Source organism: Phacochoerus africanus, chromosome 9 (assembly GCF_016906955.1).
Source record: "Phacochoerus africanus isolate WHEZ1 chromosome 9, ROS_Pafr_v1, whole genome shotgun sequence".
Lineage (NCBI taxonomy): Eukaryota > Metazoa > Chordata > Mammalia > Artiodactyla > Suidae > Phacochoerus > Phacochoerus africanus.
The window spans coordinates 93,043,363-93,063,853 of NC_062552.1; the positions used below are offsets into that span (position 1 = coordinate 93,043,363).

The following is a 20,491-nucleotide window of genomic DNA, read 5'->3' on the forward strand; positions in this document are numbered from 1 at the left end:
AGATGTCTAACACAAAAATTTATAGAAACAAAAGAACAGGATAAATCCTTAGTCATATTGGGGGAATTCATTATGCTTCTACCAGTAGCTGATAGAAGTAGATGACCAAAAAACTAAGGAGAGAGAACACTAATTAGTGACCTAGTTAACAACTCTGGACCATGTCACTGGAAAATGATAGAATACATATTCTCTTGAAATTCATATGAAATGTTAACCAAAATTGACCATATAGGTCATATAGCTATAAAGTTTTGGTGCAGTTCCAATTAAACTGTCAGGTTTTGCTTTTATTTTTTAAAGTTGATTAGCCTAAAATTTCTTTGGAAATTCAAAGGGCCAAGTATAGTCAAGGAATCTTAAGGAAAAACAAAGTAATTGGAAGACATTAGAATACCAGATAGCAAGGCTTTCCTTAACACTAGAGTTATTAAAACAGTGTTATAGATGCAAGGGTAAAGTAATGAAACAACATAGGATATTTATTATGATGGAATAATGGCCTCCAAACATGCCCAACCCTACCTAGTTCTTGGGACTGTTTTACGTCACAAGGCAAAAGGAACTTTGCAAATGTAATTAAGGGATGTTAAAACAGAGAGATAATCCTGAGTTATCTGGGTGTGTCCAATCTAATCACATCAGCCCTTAAAATCAGAGAACTTTCTGGAAACAGAAGAGATGGTTAGCAGAAGGGGAAATCAGAGAGATTTCAAGTGTTAGGAGGATTCTATATACTGTTGTTGATGGTTCTGATATTTAGGTGCCCATGTACAAGGTCTAGAAAGAAGTCTCTAGTTGTTAAGAGCAGTTGCCAGCTGATAGCTGGCAAGGAAACAATGACACAAGTCCTAAAACCAAAGGACCTGGATTCCTTGAATTTGGATGAATGATTTATAGAACTGTAGGATGGTAAATTTGTATTGTTTTAAGCTGCTAAGATTAAATTAGTTGTGCTGATTTATCACAGCAGCAACAGAAAACTGTTAAACCCAGGAAAGAATTTATACACTTATTATCATCTAATTTACAACAAAGATAGCATTGCAGTACTCTGCAGAAAAGAATTTTTCCCCTTTGGATATCCTTATGGAAAAGATGACCATTGACCTCTACTTCACATCGTACACAAAAATCCACTTCAGGTACGTCATAGGTCCCAACTGTGAAAGATAGAAAACTTTTAAAAGAAAACATGGAGAATTTCTTTGTGCTTTTGAGTTAGAAAAGGATTTCTTAAATAGTAAACAGGAAATTTTGATACATTGGATCACCTGAAAAATAAGAACTTCAGAAAAGATGATCTGAAGGACTGACTAAAAGGCAAGCTCTCAAATGAAAGATGTTTGCAATACATATTCAACGAAGGATTCATTTCTGACAAACCAACCAGTATATGGTCATTAGAGAAATGCAGTTAAAACCACCACAGAATACCTCTGTATTTCTACCAGTGCTGGATAAAAAGATGATGTTCCTAAGTGTTAGTGTGGAAGTTGTACAGTCAGTTATCTAATACACAAATTGGGAAGCTGAACAGTATTTACTAAATCTGAACGTATGTATTTTCTGTAACCCAGGGATTTCATTCAGAGGTATATACTTAGCGGAAATATTTGCTTATGTTCACCAAAACACATGTGCAGGAATGTTTATAGCAGTGCTATTTATAATAGCCTAGATTGGAAACAACCCAGATGTCTACCTATGGTAGATAAATGAATCATTGTATTTTCATATCATGGAATACATACAGTGAGAATGAACTGTACACAATTAAATTTAAAACCATAGATGGATCTCATAATGTTTAGCAAAAGAAACTAGATAGAAAAAGAATATCTGTGGTGTGATTTCATTTATATAAAGTTCAGAAACAGGTAAAACTAATGTATAGTTTCAGAATTCCTACTGTTGGGAGTGTAGTACAGACTGGAAGAAAGCATGAGGGAAGTTCTATTTTTTTAAAAAATAAAGATTTACACATTGCTTCCAAGCGACATCTGTGTTTATATTAGAGGAATTGGCCTTTTGATTATTTTTCCTTTTCTTATATATATATATATGATAAGTACAGTTTATTTTCTGTTTCACTTTTATCACTTTAATGGCACTGATTATTTACATCTTTTCTTGAGCCTTGTACCCGTGTTAGGCAGGTAGATAGAAAGGTATATGCACCTTCAAAGGTAACCAACTGAGATTTATTTGTAAGTGATGGCTTAGTTCTGTTGGGATTTTAAATTGCTTCTTTTAACTAATCAGTTTTTTGGCCTTCATCGGAGTTTATCTACCTTTAAAGCTGCTTGGTTTTGTTGAAATTTGGATTTCTCTATTTAATTACATAGATTTATGATGAGTTCTGTAAAAATTCAGTTAGCCTTGGGTTAAATTGTGAGTTTGGGAAGAAGTAATTACAAGTATAAAGTAAGGTTCTAAAAAAAAATCTGGGAGTTCCATTGAGCCTCAGCAGAAACGAATCTGACTAGCATCCATGAGGACGCAGGTCCAATCCCTGGCCTCCCTCAGTGGGTTAAGGATCCAGCATGGCCATGAGCTTTGGTATAGATCTCAGATGTGGCTTGGATCTGGCATGGCTGTGGCATAGGCCAGTGGCTAAAGCTCCGATTCGACCCCGAGCCTGGGAACCTCTATATCCTGCAAGTGTCCTAAAAGGCAAAAAAGGAAAGAAAAAAAAGAAATAAAATCTGTGCGCTGCCAATGCCATCCTTCTTAAATTCATCTCTCTAAATTACAGTGTAATCTAGCAGTTCAGTATACTTCTTTAGATGTTCATGATGCTTTCTAAGACTAATTTTGTTCTCTGCCCACATTAGTATCTTTTCTGATACTACTGCCAGTGGACATTTTGGTTGCTTCTGCCTTTTGACCATTGTGAATAATGAGAATTATTGCTTAATGGATATAGAGATTCAGTTTTGCAAAATGAAAAAGTTCCTGAAATTGGTCGCACAGCAGTATGAATATAACATTTGGTTTATACTTTAAAGCAGCTAAGATGTAAATTTTATGTTGTATATTTTACCAAAATTCCAAATTTAAAAATGAATTGTGTAAAGTTTAAAAAATGGATTGGTATATGAATCATACCAATCCTCCAAAGCCCCCCATGATACTTTAAATAAAATTTAGGAGTTCCCATTGTGGCACAGCAGAAATTAATCCAACTAGTAACCATAAGATTGCAGGTTTGATCCCTGGCCATGCTCAGTGGATTAAGGATCTGGTGTTGCCATGAGCTGTGGTGTAGGTCACAGATGTGGCTCGGATCCTGCGTTGCTGTAGCTGTGGGGTAAGCTGGCGACTACAGTCCCGATTCGACTCCTAGCCTGGGAACCTCTATATGTGGTGGGTTCGGCCCTAAAAAGCAAAAATAAATAAATAAAATTTAAATCCCCAAGAAAAAGATGAAAAACTATACAATAAATGTGTGTGTTTCTTATAGTTAGATACGCTCTTTCTTTTGTATTCAGGATCTTTAAATTTTTACAAGAAATCAGATATCAACGAGTTTTCACTTTTGGATGTATGACAACTCAAAATGTTTCATGAAATATTTGTATGTGTTAAATGGAAAATAAATATATATATTATATAAGACCAAATATATATATATATTTGGTCTTTTTGTCTTTCTAGGGCAGTACCCGCAGCATATAGAGTTTCCCAGGCTAGGGGTCAAATTGGAACTGTTAGCTACTACCCTATACCGAAGCTACAGCAACATCAGATCCAAGCCGTGTCAGTGACCTACAACACAGCTCATGGCAACACCGGATCCTTAACCACTGAGCAAGGCCAGAGATCGAACCTGCATCCTCATGCATGCTAGTTGGGTTCGCTCACTGATGAACCACAATGGGAACTCTGGAATATTTTAAAATATATATTCAAGGAGTTCCCTGGTAGTCTAGTATTGGGGACTTGGTGTTGTCACTGCTATGGCTTGGGTTTGATCCCTGGCCTGAACTTTGGAATGCCACTGTTGCAGCCAAAATATGTGTTTGTCTGTGTGTGAATATGTATCTATATATATTCATATATTACCTTAAACAGATTGCTGCTTTGATTTAAAGGTCAACTTGCAGTGGCAATCAACTTGCAAATTCAGATGAATTTTTTATTACCTATATTTTTTCAGTTTTACTACCGTGGAGCTGTTAGGTGATATCAGCAAGTTGACAATTGTAGTTTGGTAGTTATATATGTAAATTAATTGGTTTTGGAACCAAATCACCCAAATGTTACTCATGTCTTGGAGATGTTTTATGATTGACAATAGTTGAAAATGATTGTGAAGTAGAGAGAAAGATTTTTAACTGTGGACACTCAGAGACCTTTCTGTGATGGGTTTAACTCTGCAGTACTAACTACAAAATCAGTGAGGAAAATAGCTCCAGTGAAGATGATCTGGGATTTGCATAATTCAAAGTCCTTTACCTTAAAGGAATCCTTACTGATAGTAATTGTTTGTCAATGTTGGGAGAAAAATTTTTAAGAAAAGATATATTCAGAAATTTGTAAAATAAATAGCTATAAATAATAAATATTTGCTCTTGAAAATATTCAGTTATGTCAGTCAAAAGACCCTTGAATATTTAAGTCCATTGTGCATTTATCACTCCTATTGATTTCTTTGCATTAGTAGTGATTATAATCATATCTTATTTAAATTGTATCTCACAGGTCTCAAAGTGTAGATATTCAGACTTTAATCTTATGTTCTTTCCATTGTAGCATTGATTTCAAAAACTTAATCCACCCCAAAATCTTAGCTCACATTTGATGAATGGGGGGGGGGTTCTGGTATTTAAACAAAATGAAACAAAACAAAAATTCCCACGTGTTTCTGATGCACATTTTGGTTTGAGAAACATTGTCCTTTACTATAGTTTATTAAATTGATTGCAGCAAACATGACTCTTAACATTTTTTTAGAATAAAAAGTACAGTTTGTTGGGCATTTTCCTAGGAGATGTGGTGACTGTTCATTGTATTCCATATTTATTTACCTGAGATTTGTCTTCTAGAAGGAGGTGGAATTCCTGCTGATCCTTCAGTCCCTTAGAGAGAAAAATCTTGATTGCTTAAAAGGTCTTACAAATCAGTATATTTTTGTCTTCAACAGAAGTCTGAGGGCTGATTTCTGATTCTGTGTGAACTGATCATAGATAGGACCTTTATTTATTAGAAATTTTTATCTAGTAACTTCCACAAGGTAGAAACAGATACACAGGCACAGGAGTAGTTATTCAAGTATCCAATACACTTTACTGCAAGTGAGTACTAGATTTGACTATCCTGGAAACCAAGACAAAATAGGAACAGAAAAATTTGGCCTATGACTTTCATTATCTGAGAAGAAGAATCATATTAGTTTTTCAGCAGTCAAACTTCTCTCTTAAAGTTTGAGTAATATTCAACATGAAACATTTATAAAGCTTAATGATTAATGTGTTCAATTATGGACTCAAAGAGATATGTAAATGTTTTTCTATAATTTTTAATATTATGATTTGTAAGGTGAGAAGCAGAGATTTTTCTTAAAAGAAAAAAGGTGTGGCTATTTTAAAATACGTGAGGACATATTTGGTTGTTCTGCAATGAGAATTTTTTTGTAGCTTCTTCACTTTTATAACAATTTTTCACACAGTGGAAGTTTTTAATTTTGATGAAATATGCTTTATTTGTATTTATTTTTATGGGTGGTTCTTTTTGCTTCAAATCTAAGAATTCCTGCCTAGCCCTAGCCCATAAATTTTTCTTGGTTTTTTTCCTAAGATTTTTATAGTTTTATATTTCACATTTAAGTCTATGATCTAGTTTGAGTTTATTTTTGTGTAAGGTGTGAAACATGTGGAGGTTAAATTTTTTGGCCTATGGATATCCAGTTGCTCCAGCATAATTTGTTTGTTTGTTTGTTTGTTTTGGTCTTCTTGCCATTTCTTGGGCTGCTCCTGCAGCATATGGAGGTTCCCAGGCTAGGGGTCTAATCGGAGCTGTAGCTGTTGGCCTACGCCAGAGCCACAGCAACGCGGGATCTGAGCCGCATTTGCAACCTTCACCACAGCTCACGGCAACACCGGATCCTTAACCCACTGAGCAAGGGCAGGAATCGAACCCCAACCTCATGGTTCCTAGTTGGATTCGTTAACCACTGTGCCATGACGGGAACTCCATCCAGCATCATTTGTTGACAAGACTTTTTCCTTCATCAATTTGCTTTTGCACTTTTGTCGAAAATGAATTGGGCATATTCCTGTAGGTCTGTTTCTGGATTCTGGATTCTGATTCATTGATATGTGTGTTTATCCTTCTGCTAATACCACTCATTCATTCTTACTGTATCTGTGTAAGTCTTGAAATTTAGAATAGTGATTTCTCACACTTAATTCTATTTCAAAATTATTTTAGCTATTATAGTTCCTTTATCTTTTGATATGAATTTTAGAATAATATTGTCTATATGTGCAAAAATTTCACTTAGATTTTGATTGGAAGCATGATCAATCTGGGTATCAATTTTGGGAGAATATGTATGTATTGAGTCATCTCATCCATGAATACCATATGTCTCTCCTATTAGGTCTTTGATTTCATTCACCAGCGTTTTGTAATTTTCAGTATACAACTCCTGTACAAGATTTGTTAGATGTATGTCTGAGTATTTCATTTTCTTATAAACAATTGTAAAGGGTATTATATTTTAAGATAATATTTTCATGGCTAGTCTAGAAATACAAATGATTTTTGTGTACTTTTTTAGGGCCACAGGCACAGCATATGAAAGTTCCTAGGCTAGGGGCTGAATCAGAGCTGCAGCTGCCGGCCTACACCGCAACCACAGCAACGTGGCATCCGAGCTGCGTCTTCAACCTACACCACAGCTCACGGCAACACCGGATCCTTAACCCACTGAGCAGGGCCAGGGATCATGGATACTAGTCAGGTTCATTTTCACTGAGCCACACCTGGAACTCCAATTTTTAATGTTGATCTTAGATCTTGAAATCACTTGTCAGTTTTAGGAGTTTTTGTTACTAGATTTTCTGTGTTGACAATGATGTCATCTGTAGTGAGAGATAGTTTACCTCTGTCTTTCTAATCTGTATGCCTTTTACTTCCATTTATTGCTTCTTGCACTGGCTAAATCTTCCATTACTTCATTCAGCAAGAGTGATAAGAGCAGACATCTGTTTTCTCCTGACCTTTAGGGGAAAGCATTCAGTCTTTTTTTTTTTTTTAACCGTTGAGAATGGTGTTGGCTGAAGGGTCTGATAAATAGTGTTTACCAAGTTGAGGAATTTCCCTTTTCTCTCTTTCTTTCTTTTTTTTTTTAGAATTTGTTTTTTGATCATGAAGGGGTGCTGAATGTTGTGCAGTGCTTTTTCTGCCTTAATTGTATAATCATTTGATTGCACTTCTTTAGTCTATTACTATGTTGGGTTATATTAGTTGTTTTTCAAATATTGAAACAGCCTTCCATTCCTGGAATAAACCCCATTTAGTGATAATGTATAATTTTTTATTTTTACATATTGCTGAATTCTATTTGCTAACATTTGGTTAAGGATCTTTTGAGTCTGTCTTCACAGAGAAAATATTTGTGGGATTTTTGTGTGTGTGTGTCATTTTAGGGGCACACCTGCAGTATATGGAGATTCCCAGCCTATGCCAAAGCCACAGCAATGCCAGATCCAAGCCTTGTCTGCAACCTACACCACAGATCAATGGCAACGCCAGATCCTTAACCCACTGAGCATGGCCAGGGATCGAACCCACAACCTCACGGTTCCTGGTCAGATTCATTTCTGCTGCAGCAAGACGGGAACTCTGGTTTTGGTTTTTTTTGTTTATTTGTGGTTTTGTTTTGTTTTGCTTTGTTTGGTTTGGTGCTGTCTGTGTTTGATTTCTGTATCAGGGTGATAGTAGCTTCATAAAATCAATTTGGAAGTATTTTGTCCTCTTATTTTCTGAAGGAGATGGTATAATAGTAGGCATTAATTGTTCTCTAGATAATTGATAGGCTTTTCTTTTCTTTTTTTTTTTTTTTTCCTATTTCTTGGGCCGCTCCCATGGCATATGGAGGTTCCCAGGCTAGGGGTTGAATCGGAGCTGCAGCCACCAGCCTACACCAGAGCCACAGCAACTCGGGATCCGAGCCGCGTCTGCAACCTACACCACAGCTCACGGCAACACCGGATCCTTAACCCACTGAGCAAGGGCAGGGACCGAACCCGCAACCTCATGGTTCCTAGTCGGATTCGTTAACCACTGCGCCACGACGGGAACTCCTGGTAGGCTTTTCCAATGTAGTCATCCCAGCCTGGAGATTTCATTTTTGGGGAGTTTTAAAATTGCAAATTCATTCTCATTAATTGTCGTAGGACTATTCAAATTATTTATTTCATATTAGGTGACTTGTGGCAGTCTGTGCTTTTTGAGAAATTAGTCTGTTTCGTTTATGTTGCTAAATTTAAAGGAGTTTATAATATTCTTCTTATTATTTTGACTTCTTTGGGCTTCGTAGTCATATATTTCTTTTATTCCTGATATTGGTGATTTGTGTCTTCTGTTTTTTCTTTTTTTTGTATAATGATTTTTTCTGTCATTTTTCTGCTGTACAGTTACACATACATGTATACGTTCTTTTTCCTCATATTAAATGTTCCATCATAAGTGACTAGACATAGTTTCCAGTGCTACACAGCGGGATCTTATTGCAAAGGCAATAGTCTGCATCTATTAACCCAAAGCACCCCATCCATCCCACTCCCCCCCACCACCCCTTGGCAACCACAAGTCTTCTCCAAGTCCATAATTTTATTTTCTGTGGAAAGGTTCATTGGTGCCATATATTAGATTCCAGATATAAATGATATCATATGGTATTTGTCTTTCTCTTTCTGACTTATTTCACTCAGTATGAGAGTCTCTAGTTCCATCCATGTTGCTGCAAATGGCATTATTTCATTCTTTTTTATGGCTGAGTAGTATTCCATTGTGTATGTTATTTTTCTTTGTCAGTCTTATCAGAGGTTTGTCAATTTAATTCATCTTTTCTCAGACCCAGCTCTTTAGGGCATGTGTGCTGGTAACAAATTTTCTAGTCTTACTTCATCTGAAAATGTTATAACTTCTTCTTCATCTCTAAAGGATACTTTCACTGGATATAGGATGTGGGTTCACAGTTCTTTTATTTTAGCACTTGAAAAAGTGCTTCCTTCTGGTGACTTGGTTTCTGATCTGCAGTCTTTCGAATTGTTTTTCTAGTATTGGTAAGGTGTGGTTTCTCTCTCACTGTTTTCAATGTTTTTTTTTTTTTTGTCTCTAGTTTTTAGAAGTTTGGGTGTGATTTGTCTTAATACAGGTTTCATTAATTTTCTCTTGTTTGAGGGTTGCTAAGCTTTTTTATCTGTATGTTTGGATGGATCTGTTGCCAAATTTGGGATGTTTTCAAGCAATTTTTTTTTTTATTTTGGGCTGTGCCCACGGTATTTGGAAGTTCCCTGGCCAGGGATCAAACCTGAGCCAGAGCAGCGACTGGAGTGACAACACCAGATCCTTAACCTGCTAAGTCATATGGGAACTCCATAAGTCATTATTTCTTCAAATACTTTTTCAGCCTTGCCTTTTTTCTTCTCTCTTTTAAGACTCAAATGATGGGAAAGTTAGGTCTTTTGTTATTATCTCCTAGTCCTTGAAGCTTTTTTCTTTTCAGTATATTTTTTTCTGATTGATTAAACATCTTTACCATTTTGGTATTGTTGTTTACCAGCTGTCTTTTTTCATTCTGTTTGAGTGCTAACTGGTTCTTATTATGACAGTTGATTTTTTTCTATTTTTTATTTGAAATACAGTTTGATTTACAACATTATACTAGTTTCTGTTGTATAGCAAAGTGATTCAGATATATATGTATATATAAAGAATGTGCATATATATTCTTTTTCGTATTCTTTTACATTATGATTTGTTATAGGATATTGAATATAGTCCTCTGTGGTATATATATTAAGGCCTTGTTGTTAATGTATTTTATATATAGTAATTTGTATCTACTAATCCAGAATTAATTTATCCCTCCCCCGTCCCCTTTCCCCTTTGGTAACCATAAATTTATTTTCTATGTCTATTTCTGTTTTTTAAGTAAGTTCATTTGTATTTTATTTTGGACTCCTCATGTAAGTGATAACATATGATATTTGTCCTTTTTTTTCTGGCTTACGTCACTTAGTATGATAATCTCTAGGTCCATCCACTGTTGCTGCAAATGGCATTATTTCAGTCTTCTTTATGGCTGAGTAGTATTCCACTTTGTATATGTACCACATCTTGTTTATCCATTCATGTTTCAGTGGGCATGTCTTGGCTATTGTAATTATTGCTGCTGTGAACATCAGGGTGGAGGTATTTTTTTGTATTAGAGTTTTATCTAGATACATGTCCAGGAGTGAGATTGATGGATCATATGGCAACTCTATTTTTAGTTTTTTTAAGGAACTTCTATATTGTTTTACGTAGTGACTATACCAATTTCCATACCCACCAACAGTGTTGGAAGGGTACTTTTTCTCCATATCCTCTCTAGCATCTAGCATTTTTTGTTTGTAGACTTTTCAATGTTGGCCTGACCTGTGTGAGATGATTCATTGTAGTTTTCATTTGCATATCTTTAATAATTAGCAATGTTGAGTATCTTTTTATGTGCCTATTAGCCATCTGTATGTCTTCTTTGGAAAAATTTCTGTGGAGGTCTTCTGCCCATTTTTTTTGACTGGGCTGTTTGTTTTTTTGATATTGAGTTGTATGAGCTGTTTATATTTTGGAAGTGAAACACTTATTGGTCACATCGTTTGCAAACATTTTCTCCCATTCTGTAGGGTTTTTTGTTTTGTTTTGTTTTGTTGATGGTTTCCTTTGCTGTACAAAAGCTTGTAAGTTTGATTAGGTCCCATTTTTCCGTTTTTGCTTTTATTTCTATTGCCTTGGGAGATTGGCCTAAGAAAACATCACTAAGATTTATGTCAGATAATGTTTTGCCTATGTACTAGGAGTTTTATGGTGTATGGTTTGAGGGAGTGTTTTAACTTCATTGATTTATATGTGCTGTCTAGCTTTCCCATCACCATTGTTGAAGAGACTGTCTTCTCTATTGTGTGTTCTTGCCTCAATTGTCAAAGATGTTTCTGGACTGTAAAGCTAATGGCAATTAGCTTTTGATTGAAATCTGAGTATTTTGAGTATTATACTATGAACTGGGATCTTATTCAAATCTTCTGTTTTTGCTGGCTTATTTAGACATTGCTTAGACAGATAAATGGAGATAGACCCTTTCTCTTTACGCCAGACTGGAGTAGAAGTCAAGTTCTCCATTTGGCCTCCTTTGATACTTGAGATGACTCTCCACTACAATGCTGTGTGGTCATAGTAGTTCTAGTTCCCCATTGAGTTTTCACTAATCTCTCCTTGTTTAGGATTGGTAGGCAAACCCATATGAGGATTAATGAATATATTTGGAAATTTTTCCAATAACTTGAGATTTGATATGGATTTTATACATTACCCATTGGTATAAAAAGGTAGAGACAAGCATAAATCAGTTTTGTGAGTTAAACACGTCTTTTCATAGTCATGGGCATATGCTGTGCTAATACATTTGCCAGGAATTACATTACTGAGCTCTGTATAGTGCATGGTAATCCTTCTGTGTTCCTATAAGCCAGGAGTCAATAAATTTTTTCCATAAAGAGCCAGATAGTAAATATTTTAGGCTTTGTGGGCCAAGAGGCAAATTTAAACATATTATGTATGTACTACTATAATAAGAAAGAAAACAACTTTCTACAATTTTTTAAATTTAGAAAATCCAAATATAATAATAATTAAATGTACTACTAATCATATGGTCTTGCAAATTTAAAGAATGGAATTGGGTGGGGGATAATTAGAATTTATAGTTTCTGTTTTCTGTTATGAAAATCAATGGCAAATGTTCATTTATTAATGCTGATTTGTATGGAGTATTTTATCTTTGCAAATGTCTTTTTGCACAGATAGTTACTGGCAAATATTGAGCATATGATATCATCCATGAACATATGATCTTAATTGAGCACATTAATTATTTGAAATGTGTTTTTAGAATTATTTTAGGATTCTTGCCTTTTAGCACGTAATTACATTGCAGAATAATCACATCAGATTTAAGATAAAGTGGAAACTCCTTAGTTGCAGTTATTAAATGGATTTGGAAATATAAAAAATGTCTTTTCACTTGTATCAGATTAAAAAACGCTGCCAGAACTGTAGTTTGGACTCAGGAAACATATCTGTTGCAAATTTATTTGGAAAGGGGATTGTACTTCTTGTTTTAACTTTTCTCAGAATAGGAATATATTACCTTTTGACAGGAAACAAAGTGCACAACAGCTTGAAATTACTTAAAATTATTTCAGATTAAAACATTGTAGTTGTGAAATTATTATCACATATAAATGCATATGTAATATGCATTATTTGCATATTAGCATGATTTTGGCTTATGTTATTCCTTTATTGTACTTTTAACTTTCACAATGTGATCACAGAAAGGGATTTTTTTTTGAAGAATGTATACTTTCCCAAGAAGCAATTCTTAACTTTGTGATATTTATTAATCAGTGGAATCAAGAGCATAATAGTTCCCCTTTAGTTGGCATACACTGGGGAAAAAAGACAACAGAAAAATACAATGACCAAACTGATTGTTGATTTTGATATTATTTACATATGAGAAAAGTATATTCACTAGCTTCTTAAAATGTACTATGTTCTTATTTATAATTCAAAAACAAAATTTGTTGCATTAGTGAGATATATTTTAAGCTAAAATAGTAAATACATTTTATTAGGCAAGTAAAGTTTCATAACATTTAAGAAACTGTTTCTTGAGATCTCTTGCTCTGTTTTTAACTTGAAATTTGGGTGAGGTGTGAACTTTAGAAAGTGCCTTCTTTAGCAAAATTCATTTCTCAGTAGCTGACTAGCAAGCCTTTAAAGGAGCAAAGGTTTATTCCACTTTAATTAAGCCTCCAAAAACTGTCAGGCTCTTGAAGTTTGTAACTAAGCTCTCATATTTGCCAAATTGGGGAAGAAACTTTATGAGAACTGGTTTTATGATATAATTTCAATATTAGTTCAGTTCAGCTGAAAACCAAGTTTTTTTTGGGGGGGTTGGGGGGAGTTGCACCCACGGCATATGGAGGTTCCCAAGTGAGGAATCAAATCAAAGTTGTAACTGTCGGCCTACATCACAGCACACAGCAGTTGTGGATCCTTAACCCACTGAGCAATGCCAGGGATTAAACCTGTGTCATCATGGATGCTACTCAGATTTGTGGAAACTAACTTTTTCATAGTGTGCCAACATATTATTTCTTTTGGCCCTAATTAGGAAATAGTGTAATAAAGGACATTTGCGGTAAAATTATGAAATCAGAAAATTGGTCTCAAATCAACAGATTGAAATCAGTGTCTGTTAAATATGGAAAGAAAAATTTATATATATATATATATATATATATATATATATATAATAAATAGATATATTCTATCTATCTGTCTAATCAAAATTACTCCTCATTGTAGAAAAAGTGAGGGATATCTTTTTGGGGTTTCTAAAAAGAATCCAAACTTTCTCAACATTAGATATTTTAAGTGCGTCATTATATGCATTAATCACATATCAAAAGTATATTCAGAGTTGGGGGCTTGTCATTTTGAGCTGCAAGAAAAGGGAATATAAAATCCAGATAAAACGGTGAGTAATGGATCTTTGAAAGGAACAAGACAAGTGTTATATACTTCTTGTTCTTCATGAAGATTAGAAATAGCTAAGATATATATATAATAAAACTGTTACACTGAATAGGAAGTAATCTCTATGCTCATAAATATAAAAATATATAAGTAAAGTTTTATTTCACCTTTGATTTTGGGGTGGATATTTTATCAAGGTTTAGAGTCTAGGTTTCCCCCTAGCATATTAACCATGTTGGTCCATTGTCTTTTGGATTCCATAGTTTATGTTGGATACTCAGCTGTAAGTTTTGTTTTTCCTCTGAAGTGATGTGTCCTTTTTCTTCCTCATGCTGTTTTTAAGATTTTTCTTGTTTTTCTCAGCAATTTGATGGCTGGATGTTTTCTTTCACTTTTTTCAGTGTAAGTTTGTCTTATATATTCCCTAAGTAAGTGAATAATGTATCAGTTTGGGAATATTCTTACCTATTTTGTTTTAAAGTTTCTTCCCCAATCTCTCCTTTTCTGAACTTCAGTTACATTGGGTTGTTTGATTCCCACATGTCTCTTATGCTTTCTTTTTGTTTTTGTTTTTCTTTCTTCAGTTTGGATCTGTTGATCTCTTCAAGTACACTAACCCTGTGTTTCACTCTGTTGAGGTGGTAAAAAACTCACCCACAGATTTCCTAATTTTAGATACTGTATTTTTCAGTTCTAAAATACTATTTCTTTTTCATAGATTTTTTTTTACATTTTTTATCATTTATTTATATATATTTTTTCCTACTATTTTTCACAGCATGGTGACCCAGTTACACATACATGTATACATTCTTTTTTCTCACATTAAATGTTCCATCATAAGTGACTAGACAGGGTTTCCAGTGCTACACAGCAGGATCCCATTGCTAATCCATCCCAAAGGCTACATTCTGCATCTATTTACCCCAACCTCCCAGTTCCTCCCAGTCCCTCCCCTTCCCTCTTGGCAACCACAAGTCTATTCTCCAAGTCTATGATTTTCTTTTCTTTGGAAAGGTTCCTTTGTGCCATGTATTAGATTCCAGATATAAGTGATAGCAACAGAAATAAAGGCAAAAATAAACCAATGGGACCTAATCAAACTGACAAGCTTTTGCACAGCAAAGGAAATAAAAAAGAAAACAAAAAGACAACTTACAGAATGGGAGAAAATAGTTTCAAATGGTGCAACTGACAAGGGCTTAATCTCTAAAATATACAAACAACTTATACAACTCAACAGCAAAAAAGCCAACAACCCAATTGAAAAATGGTCAAAGGACCTGAAGAGACATTTCTCTCTAAGGAAGTTATACAGATGGCCAACAAACACTTGAAACAATGCTCAACATCACTGATTATTTTTCATAGATTTTCTCTGTTGAAATATTCATGTTTTAATCTGTTGTGAACATTTTTCTGTATCTTCTTTAACTTATGTTGAAAAAGTTTTCCTAAAGCCCTCATTTTCTAAATCTGTGGGCTGGCACATACAGTATTTTTTCAGTGGGTTGTTGGTCATATTTTGTGCCCTATCCCATACTTTGTAATTTTTATTGTATACCAAATACTGTTTATTATAGGGTCATAGAAATGGATGTAAATACTATTTTCTTTCAATATTATATTGGAAAGAAATGATAAAGTGCTAAATAATCATCTCAACTACAAGTTGAGCTGGGTGGTTTGAGTGACAACCTTAGATATTCAATCTTTCTCTAGTGTTAAATGTCTTAAAAGCCAGACTTATTGTCTTACAGTTATTTTTCTCTGCTGTGATTCTGTACTAATATACTGTGAACTTTTTGGAAGTTTTACTCTACCATTTGACTTCTGCCCCCTTTTTCTCATTTTTCCTCTCAAGGGATGATAGGATGCTTTTGATTGAAGAAAAATATCTTGAGGGGAGACCTATTGAAATTCTACACAGAAAGTGGTAGGCTTCATCTACTGTAATGTGAATTTAGTGCCTAATCACCACAATTATATAGAAAACATTAATTTGCTCTGTGTCCCATTCTCTTCTCCTTCCCCCAAATTCTTTTGTGCAGTCCTAGCCCTCAGCAAATTTCTCAGAAGAAAACTCTGTTTTGGGGTGTTCCATAGGATTCCAATCTGTCATGCCAGCCCATGAACTATCAAGAACTATGCTGGTTTCTCTTTCCCATGGTAGTATCCTTTTCTCTAATTGTTAGGTCTAAATGGCAAATCCTCCAGAAACTGAAATTAATCAGGAGGCTCAGCTTCCCTAAGAAGAGGTACCACTTTTCTCCTAGTTTATCCTTTTTGTTTCTAATACTCTGTTTTCTTTAAAAGTGTGGTTTGGGGAGATAGTTTATTTTTTTTTCCCTGGTTGTTGTGGAAGTCGTGATTTGCCACAATAGACAGGTAAATAGTCTTGTAAAATTAAGAATAAAAGTTAGATCCAAATTAGATTTCCTGCTGTGGTGTGATGGGTTAAGAATCCGACTGCAGCAGCTCCAGTCACTCTGGATATGCAGGTTATATCCTCGGCCTGGTGAAGTGGGTTAAAGGATCCATCGTTGCCACAGCTGCAGCATAGGTTGCAACTACTGCTTGGATTCAATCCCTAGCCTGGGAACTTCCATATACTGTGAGTGAGGCCATTAAAAAAAATTAGACCCACATGTTTACTCTTATATTGTACTGAAATAATGTCTTTGTGGTCAGATTATTTGGCTTGTTATTGAATTTCAATATTTTCTACTTAATGTATCAGGCCCAGAAATTAGTTATTTTTAATATTTGGAAAAAACTATTCAAAGAATCAATTTTAATTTCAAAATTCCTTTTAGACAGTAGTAACCAATTTAAATGAAATGTAAATAAACATTAATTTTCCTTTCCCCTTTTCCTGTTTAGTGAGTGATAGTTGCTTCAGGAATCTTGCAGAAGATCGCAGTGGAATAAATCTCAAAGATCTCGTACAAGATCCTTCTTTGTGAGTATTTGGTTTTCAGTATTAAGTATAATTTAAAACTTTGTGGTTGGTGTGATTTTTTTTCTAAAGAGTTGTAACTGACCACTGATTTAAGACTGTTATTTTCTTCTAATAAATTTGTGTTACATAGTGAAGCACATTGAATAGTTTCAACAAGTGAAGTGTTGGAACAGTTTTTGTTTAGAAATAGAAGATATTTTAGAAGAGCTAATGTGATTAATTATTGACTTTCAAAGAGTATCTACTAATGGTTGATGATATCTTATACTAATGGGTCAGTAGATATGAGGCAGGAAAGATGATTAGTGGTTTGTTTGGGAAGTCAAGATTGAATTTGTTTACATCAGTTTTAAACTTTTTTGAATAATTATAATCATTTGTAAATATAATTACAAGTGTAAAATAATTATTTGTAATAAAAATATTTGACTATATTTAATGTATTTCTAATGTTTCACATTAGAAAACTGTATATAGCACACAATTTTGAAGAGTTTTATAGATTACAACTTTTAGTTCTTGCTCATGAGTCAGTTCCATTCTTTATCAGAACATATTCACATCAGAATATAATGTCACTTTCTATTTTTGTCTAATGAATTAATTTTTGCAGTTTTGCGTTAACTGCAAATCATGCATGGTATCTTCTATAAGAACATATCCTTCTAGTAAGATCACATTTTATTAAAAAAATAATCAATATTAAGCCATGGGCAGCAGAGAAAAGACAATTGAGTGTTGGCTGATGCTTTCTTCAATGATGTTTAATGTATTCAGTAAAGTATATTATATCAAAAAATTAGTCTTCCACATCGCATGTAATCCATACTTCCACAAGTTTTATTGGTAATTCATTAAGAATTTTGTGAGGAATTAAACATAAGCATGTATTGAAACTGAAGGTCATTGATTTTCCAAGTCATTTTTTAAAAATGTAGTTATAAGATAGAATGGTAAAAATGATTGAATATTGAAGTTATTATTGTAATGAACTTATTATTGTAATGAGTTCAGAAATGACTTTCCAAACCCAACTCTCTAAAGTTTTTTCTTCTGTTAATGTCTCTCTTTGCCTCCTTCAAAAGGATTATCAGTTTCTTTCTCCATGATTTTTATTGCATTGAAAATTGACAAGTTGTCTTTTTAGTTCTATGAATATTTTATGAAGAGTGTAATTATTCTAAGTGGATGTAAATATTCCTAGTAAATGAATATTGAATAACATGCATGAGGATATGGGAAAAAACTTTATATTGTCTTTGAACAGTTTCTCCCATATGAATGAATAAAATAAATTATTCTTTTGTATTGTTTATAAGGTATATTTTTGGTACAATAGGACTATATATCTTTATAATGAAGTCTTTATGGGAAAAATGTGTTTATGATATGCTTATGAACTTTAATGATATAAAAATTGTGGAGAATTATACTTGAGTAACATAATAATGAGTTTTTGTGTTTTGAGATAATTTGGTACTTCTTCCTGGAATACAAAATAATATTCATTATGTAACCTGTTGCTAAATTATTAATTTAATCTTGGTATTCTAAGAGAAATTTATCTCAGATCACTGTTGGAATGGATGGACAAAATAATTCTGAGTCTCTTTTAAAGTAGACAGATATCTTAATTTAGCATTGTTCTCTTGGCATTAGTCATGAATGTAAGAATTCATTGAGTTAAGAATTTGTCTTTGCCCTTGACACTTGGATTTGGAAAGGAGCTTTTTCTTATTAGAATTGTCAAAATGTACCATTAATGACTCATTTGTTTTTTGAGATAGATTTCTTACTTGGTAAAATTCTTTAGGGAAAGAAATGCATGGTGTGGAAAAACTAATGTATTATTTTCAGCTGTGATGATGGAAAATATTTTATTGTGAGTTATTCTGTAACAGAATTCACTTAGTACATACCTCATGGGTAAGGATTTTTTTTTTTTTTTTTTAACTAGCTACCTCTTTTCTTCCCCATACTCTTGGGATAATTCTTTACTATTTTATTATTAATTCATGTACACTACTCTATGGTTCTATATGTAGTTGAATTGTTGTAACATTGAGTAAAAAATATGTTGGAAATAACTTTTGCAATAATCTCTTCAATAATCCATCATTTGATGAATACTCTTGACTTACACAAAGGTTACTAAAATTGTATATATATGTTAATTTAATATTCCAAATAAAAATATTATTAGAATAAGGTATATCTACTGTATGAATGCTTTATGTATTAATATGCCTGGCAGATTTATATTATGATTTAACTGCTTGAACTGCTGATACTAAAAGACATTAATGTGTGAAGAAAAATTAAGTACTGTGCTTTGATCACTAATGCTGTTAGCAAGACAAAATGCAGAGAAAAGGAAAAAATTAGGTTGAGTAGAACCCAGGCTTATCTGGTCAGTATTGACACTCCGAGTGGTGTGTAGAGTGCCTTAGTCAGATAAATGAGTAAATATAGAATACCTATGAACAAAGTACAGAAATAAAATCAAATTGTGTGTGTGTGCGTGTTAGTGTGTATATATATGAATGTGTGTGTGTGTGTATGAATGGTCACATATATTCCATACCTGCTCAAACACACATGTGTTAGTGTGTATGAATGAATGAATGAAGTTTGCTTCAGAGGAGAACAAAAGGGAGGGCAGAACCAAAAGTGGACCATTCGTACTCTTATATCTGTCAAGCTAATGGGATAATTTAATAGACCCTCTGTAGTTTGTCTAAACTGTGTATAGTACACCACCCAAGATTTTTAGTGAAATCATTGTAGTAAGAATAATTATTGGGCTTGAATGAACTGAGTCAGCTATGTTGTATAAGCATGATGAAGGAGAGATGCCATGGGAGGGGGTAAAATAAGAAAGTTGTGAATCCCTTAGCAAGATTTTCTGGTCCCATTACTAACTTTTGGTCTGTTGTAATAATGAGAGCAGAATGTGACTTGTGGCAAAGTTGTGGTGGGAGGGATACCTGAAAACCTCTCTTTTTTGGGTCATTACTCTAAGAATATTTGTTTCCGTCATAGCCTGTAGGTGTTACGTATAAAACCAAGTAAAGGAACTCAGTATTCATTTTTTGCTGCTGAGTGTTCCTAAAAGTTTCTTTGAATTTATAATTTGCATACATGTTAAATTTTGAAATAAACATTGTAACTATTTTAATAACTTCTATTTATGGCTAAATATTTTAGAACAGTCTCTGTTGTATGTATAATTTGTCAATTTGAGTTTTATTATAAGACTTCTTGTTTTAGTTGTCTTCAATGGCACATTGAAAAGTATTGTCAAATTTAACTTGACATTATTGCAATATTAGAAATGTATCTAATGTGATATATAATTTTCATACAAGAAATTATTCTTAGTGTGATACAATTAATTTTTGCTCTTTAAGTGAAAGGACATACACTATTTAAATCATAAAAAATATAAAATGGCTTTTTCTTGTTACCTATGCAAGGAGGAGCGATAATTATTTTATGCAAAGGAGATACTGTGTATAACATGTAAGTTATATATTAGTTCAGTTCTTTATAGTGATAGTACTCAAAAATGCTTTCAAATTTCCATTGATTATGTGCTAAAGAGGAAGTATAATACATTATCATAATTATCTTTAATTTCTTATTGCTTATTTAAGAACTGTTTAGCAGAGATGATTATTTGAACTCAGATTCATTTATAGAAGTTAT

At 33.6% G+C, this 20,491-nt stretch overlaps 1 protein-coding gene across 5 annotated transcripts in view; it reads left to right on the plus strand.

Moving 5' to 3' along the window:
* The window catches only part of GPHN (gephyrin), a 554,831-nt gene that overhangs the window by 93,150 nt on the left and 441,190 nt on the right, over window positions 1–20,491 (plus strand). For all 5 annotated transcript variants that reach the window (XM_047797834.1, XM_047797836.1, XM_047797835.1 and 2 more), the window contains exon 2: window positions 16,705–16,783. In XM_047797834.1, coding sequence (XP_047653790.1) covers window positions 16,705–16,783 — 79 coding nt within the window. The remainder of the gene's footprint in view (window positions 1–16,704; window positions 16,784–20,491) is intronic.